Raw genomic sequence first — 6,102 nt, 5'->3', positions numbered from 1 at the left:
AGGGGGCGAGAATACCCCATGTTATACCACTGAATAGAACTCACTAAATGAGAAACGAGAAGCTCGGGAGCTCACTGATTATTTTGAAGGGGAGCCAAGTTGATAAGCGCGGTGGAATGAGAAAAGGAAGGTAGCGAAAATAATGAGTTCGTGGCGTAATCATCTAAGAAACGATGCGCTAACCCGTTATCATCTATGAAATGGAAAAAATGCTTTTTGAAACTATCAAGGTACCTAAATACATCTGTACAACTTAAGAAGAGTAGAATCGACCAAGTCCAAGGCACAACGAAGTCGAAGCTAAGAACTGAAGAACGAAAAGATAGTACCCAAGTAGGTACCTACAACCTACATACATACAGGTTCAATCTAAAAATTGCCCCATAGAAAATAAACCCGTAAAAGCGTTTTTTTTTTTTAATCATAAAAGTCCCCAGTACACTTTTCGGGTAAACTAGTATTCACTCTTATAAAAACGAGACACTCGGATTATCTCGAGAAAAGATTTGAATTTTGATCTTTCTCTCTCTCTTCAAAATCAAAATTTGCTGAAACCCATACATTCATCTTGTCAAATCACAAAGGACCGAAAAGTGTTGAAGTGCGTTACGGATTTAAATAAAAAGAGACAGCTTTAAAACTGGAGATTTATTTTCGTCACCCAACCCTTTCATTATTTCATATTGCGTCTTGTGTTTTCTGGCTACCACCTCATTAGAAATTTCAATCTGCACTCGCGCTGTGCTGGATATGTTCTAACTTCTAATATTGGTACATATTGCCATAAACTCCTTAGAGATTGAATACCGTTTCAAGTAAGGTGGCCATAAAAAAGCTCACGGTGGAAGTAGTTTATAGGTCATAGACCTACAATTGCTTATTCTGAATACCTCGAGGCTTTATTAAGTTCCTGTGATATTATAATCCTAAAAACCCTGGAAGAGAAAAAGACAAGCCATAACAAGCAAACTTGTAAGTTAGAACTTAGCTTAGATCTTAGAAGATGTTTTATTGTATAATTGTGAAAAATAAAATGTAGATACAATAGTCAATTTTAATAATTTACATTCAACAAGATTCAAGAATCTAATCCAGTCCGTCAATTTGTTCATTTTAGGCTAGAGGGGCTTTGAATTCTGACGTCAGTAAATTACGAGTATTACCTATGTGTCTTGAGAAGTCCTTGGTCCTAAAAGCCAATGAACGTCGTCTTGAAGGTAACTATGTTTATAGGGTGTCCAACATTCTAATATCTCAAAACTAATGAAGATAGAAAATTCATGTTCTAGCGTACGTAGAAGGATGTGAGATAATGTTCCCAAGAGATTGGTCCTCAGTACGCAGTGTTGTTTATTAGATGAAGTTTCGCCTTTTATTCATCCCCGTCATGTCAATTAAGTCTGACTTTAACACTTTTCAATTTATTAATCACTTTCAAAGAATAATAAAGAACAGATCAAAGATAGTTTTATTGTTTGTTTATCGCCGATGTCTTCGAGATGACTGGAATATTTTATTGATGCACACGAGACGAGACAGGTGATTTTCCCATGAGATGAGACAAAATCCATTTTGTCGTTTTATGGAAAACTCACGAGACTTTTGTGATTACGGTTTCCGCGAAAACCGCGAACCGCAATATTTTCATTGAATACTTACGTGAGTAGTCGATTATACTTTAAATTTCACGAAGGAAACAAATATGTAATAAATAAGGAAAGTAAAAATAGGGGTTCTCAATTGAAAAACCAAAGTTGGCACCCGATTCGCGGACTTCTTGCGAAAATACTCGCATCAAAAATTAAAGAATTAGGTACGCGTTTTTTTTTTTTTTTTTTTTTTTAGTTTATCGCAATTTCAAACAGGCTCCGAGAAAAACGAGATAAGCATAAATTCTGGGACACCCTGTATAAATAGGGCCTTGTGTAACCGACAGACTCACTCAATCTCACTCATTCAGTTCTACTCACTCACATCTGCTAATCTGCTTCTAGACGTACTAGGAAAGTACGGTTTTCACCATTTGATACCATTTTTTTTCCTTTATAACTATTTTCTTCCTTCCTTTATAAGGAAAAAAACCCAAAAGTTCCTAACGTTCCCAAAATACCTCGCTGTTTTTTCATGACCAAATGTCCCAAAATAAGTTCCTAAAATGCAATACATTAATATATGTAGTACATTCATAAAGTACATTAGTAGGTATAGTACATTCATGAAATCCATTTTAAGGTAGTCATGCGTCATGCCTGCGAAGCCAGTCAATGACATTTGAGTTTTTTGTTTGATTTTCTATAGCCAGACTGATGGGTAAGGTTTAGCAAGCACACGATTTATGCATCTGACTCTCCTTGGTTGGTCCCAGACACAGTACTGTTTTCATTATTCTCTTCAAGAATGGGGACTATAATGTTGTCCTTTGACATGAGATTGTACTTCATCACAAATACTGTAAACCTTCGACATAAATGTGTTTCAGCCTGAAAATAAAAACGTTTTTAAATCAAATAACACTCAAGGGACCTGCAGTAAATTTCAAAAAGTTTCACTTGAAATACAACCAACAATACCCTTGTGAAGTTGTGACATCTTTATAATAAAGTAAAAAAAAAAAAAAAAATTGACCTCCATAAATGTTCAAATCTTTTCTTCTTCTTTTTTTGTAGTGGTGCAAAGTTGCCCTCAATAGTGTAAAGTAACCCCGTACTTGAAATATTGCCAAACTGATTTTTCACTTACTTCAAATTGATCAAATATGGCAGTATGGTGGAAGTGGGCATGTGAGAATATTCTGTAACATACAGACCATGGGCTAAAAACCACTTTTTTGGAATCAGGGGACCCCAAAACGGATATTTCCACCCATTTCCCAATTTTGAAAATATGGACCGATTGCAATACTTTCTCATTACCTTGTATAGGTTCCCTATATGTAAGGGTAATAGAAAGTAAAAAAATCTAGTATAAGGGCAGATAGGTAGTTGCCCTAGGAGTGTTCTGCATGTAGTTTTAAGTTGAGAAATCTAAAAAAGGGTAATTATAGAAGGGCTTACACAAAATAAATCACCAAAAAATCCTCTTTATAAGTTCCCATTTTAAGTTGAGAAATCTAAAAAAGGGTAATTATAGAAGGGCTTACACAAAATAAATCACCAAAAAATCCTCTTTATAAGTTCCTCGAGTGAATACATTTTTTCAATTAAAATTTTATGCTGATTCCAAAAATTAAATAAAAAATGGGGGTTCCCATAAAAGTGACCTATATTTGGCAAAAATGGGCCGCTTTGCAAAAAAATTGCAAATTTAAAAAATGCCATTTTAATCATCAAAATTTCATCTACATGATGCCGTTTATTTCATTCCTTAATTCCCAGCCGTTTCTGAGATATAAGCGTGGTTCGCAAATCACGAACCACCCTGTATAATAATAATAAATATTTTTGGTATATTACCTATACCGATGGAAACCGACACATAGGTACCTATAATTTTTCATTGTTTGATGTGAACAAAGTTACCCATAGCCTGATTTACTTTTTTCAGTGTGCGCCAGGCTATGGTGTATGAATTGTTAATATTATTTGCAAAAAGTTGAAAAGTCGATGTTTAATAAGGTTATTGTCTTGTTTTATTTTATTTGTTGTCTTTTTTCTTCTTCTTCTTTTTTTTTTTCCTTTTTCTTATTTTAAAAGGTTAATTATTGCAATCTTGTTTTGTTCCTCAGTATAATTATTCCTTAGATTATTTTTTTAATTTTAATTATTCTCAATAGGTAATATTTTTTTACATAGGTAGGTACCAAAAACGGTCAGAATGAAGTTTTAATTTAAATTATTACAAAGAAAATAAAAATAAAAGCTCAAACCTGTTTTTGACTTCATCTCACAGATGAATTGCACCCGAATGTGTTAGGTTTAGCATGTGCCCAACAGAGGGTTAAATAAAGTTGCTAGAACTTCATTAAATCACAGATGAATTGCACCCGAATGTGTTAGGTTTAGCATGTGCCCAACAGAGGGTTAAATAAAGTTGCTAGAACTTCATTCAGATGAATTGCACCCGAATGTGTTAGGTTTAGCATGTGCCCAACAGAGGGTTAAATAAAGTTGCTAGAACTTCATTAAAAAAAAAAAATAAAAAAATGTAAAGAAAAGTATACTGGTAAAAGTATACTTTTTCTGCCTAAGGTGTTACCTGGGGGGAGAGCTGTCAACATTATTATTAGTATATGGGGATGCTGGGGTTATATCTCAGTAATTAAGTCTTGTTCAATATTTACCTGCTGGGGAAATATTTGTTGCTATTAAGGAGACAAGCAGCTCCATCTAGTGTATGTCGAGTGTAGTCAATAGCTGGACATTCTTTGGGTGCCTTGTGTGCAGCACACAAAAAAATCCATTGCTCTGTGGCTGTCATCTGGGTGCAAGTTTCTGGATGACATTCATATTGAAGTCTTACTGCTAATCCATTTAATTCCATGCAGAATTGTCTATGAACAAACACAACATGAGTACATTAATGCTAAGTAGCTTTGGGGAATGGAATTCACAATAGACCAGTTGCATACTTGGGTGAGGTTTCAAAGTCAAAGCACAGGAAAAATGAGGAACAATGGAATTTTTCTTTTTCTTCTACAATTTCTAAATCCCAAGATAAATTGATTTAAAAATACCAGCAAATCTTGAACTCTGATGTCATGGCATCACATCAAATGTTCATAACTGAAAAAAAAAAAAAAAAAAAAGAAACCTCTGTTTAGAGGCAACCACAAAAAATTTTAAAAAAAAAAAAAAAAAAAAAAAAAAAAAAAAAAAAAAAAAATGATGGACCACTCATCTTAATAATAATAAAATAAGGAGACATAATTAAATCAAATCATTACCCCATTTCAAATTACCTAAGATGTTCATATTTCCAAACTCCTTCATCCTGAGAATCTGGTGGAGTCAATATGACATCTATATTGGAAGGATCCTTCCTGATCTGCTGCTGAATGTATTGTTGTACAGCAAGAGTGCCATCCATTTCTTCAAATGGTTCATCTGGCCATCGGTTGAAATCCTGAAAGAGATGGACTTCATGAGTTTTAATATGATAAGCTGTTCGAAAATGTTGGACCATAGAAGTAAATCAGAAATTAAGGTAAAACTTGGTAAAGTTCAAGTTTAACTTAAATGCTAACTTTAAAATGTTGGACCATAGAAGTAAATCAGAAATTAAGGTAAAACTTGGTAAAGTTCAAGTTTAACTTAAATGCTAACTTTAAAAAAAAAATCTGGTGTGAACATCACACAAATTTCTATTACATTAAACTTCTCAACTGTAAGTCGGACAGTTCTACCAAATTTCATCGCTTTACGACAAACCGTTCTTGAGATATTTTGTTCACAACCTTTTCAACATTTTCCACGAAATGAGGGTTAAGCAACAATTACTTTGGTTAATATCTGGATGGGTGATTATCCAATTTTTACCAAATTACAGTCGCGTCCTTGGACCATACCGGGATAGCATACCAAATTTCATTTCTCTACGACAAACCCTTCTTGAGATATTTTGTTCACAACTTTCTACTTTTCCCATTTAAACCTGTAGTATGTACGTAACATATGTCGAGTGTAGTCAATAGCTGGACATTCTTTGGGTGCCTTGTGTGCAGCACACAAAAAAATCCATTGCTCTGTGGCTGTCATCTGAGTGCAAGTTTCTGGATGACATTCATATTGAAGTCTTACTGCTAATCCATTTAATTCCATGCAGAATTGTCTATGAACAAACACAACATGAGTACATTAATGCTAAGTAGCTTTGGGGAATGGAATTCACAATAGACCAGTTGCATACTTGGGTGAGGTTTCAAAGTCAAAGCACAGGAAAAATGAGGAACAATGGAATTTTTCTTTTTCTTCTACAATTTCTAAATCCCAAGATAAATTGATTTAAAAATACCAGCAAATCTTGAACTCTGATGTCATGGCATCACATCAAATGTTCATAACTGAAAAAAAAAAAAAAAAAAAAAAAAAGGAAAACCCCCCCCTTAAAGGGGTTTTCTCTTAAAAAAAAAAAAAAAAAAAAAAAAAAAAAACACCTTCGGGTCGC

At 33.9% G+C, this 6,102-nt stretch overlaps 1 protein-coding gene across 1 annotated transcript; it reads right to left on the bottom strand.

The window, feature by feature from the left end:
* Window positions 1-970: 970 nt before the first annotated feature.
* LOC103511095 (MOB-like protein phocein) lies at window positions 971-5,136 on the bottom strand. Its single transcript, XM_026824961.1, has 4 exons — window positions 4,898-5,136; window positions 4,277-4,489; window positions 2,740-2,812; window positions 971-2,480 (listed from the first exon to the last, which is right to left on the bottom strand). The coding sequence occupies exons 1-4, from the start codon at window positions 5,119-5,121 to the stop codon at window positions 2,334-2,336; spliced, it is 657 nt and encodes a 218-aa protein (XP_026680762.1). The 5' UTR covers window positions 5,122-5,136; the 3' UTR covers window positions 971-2,333.
* Window positions 5,137-6,102: the final 966 nt, after the last annotated feature.

The sequence above is a fragment of the Diaphorina citri genome, unplaced genomic scaffold (assembly GCF_000475195.1).
Source record: "Diaphorina citri unplaced genomic scaffold, Diaci psyllid genome assembly version 1.1 scaffold674, whole genome shotgun sequence".
Taxonomy (NCBI): domain Eukaryota; kingdom Metazoa; phylum Arthropoda; class Insecta; order Hemiptera; family Psyllidae; genus Diaphorina; species Diaphorina citri.
This window is presented reverse-complemented; position numbering and strand designations above follow the sequence as displayed.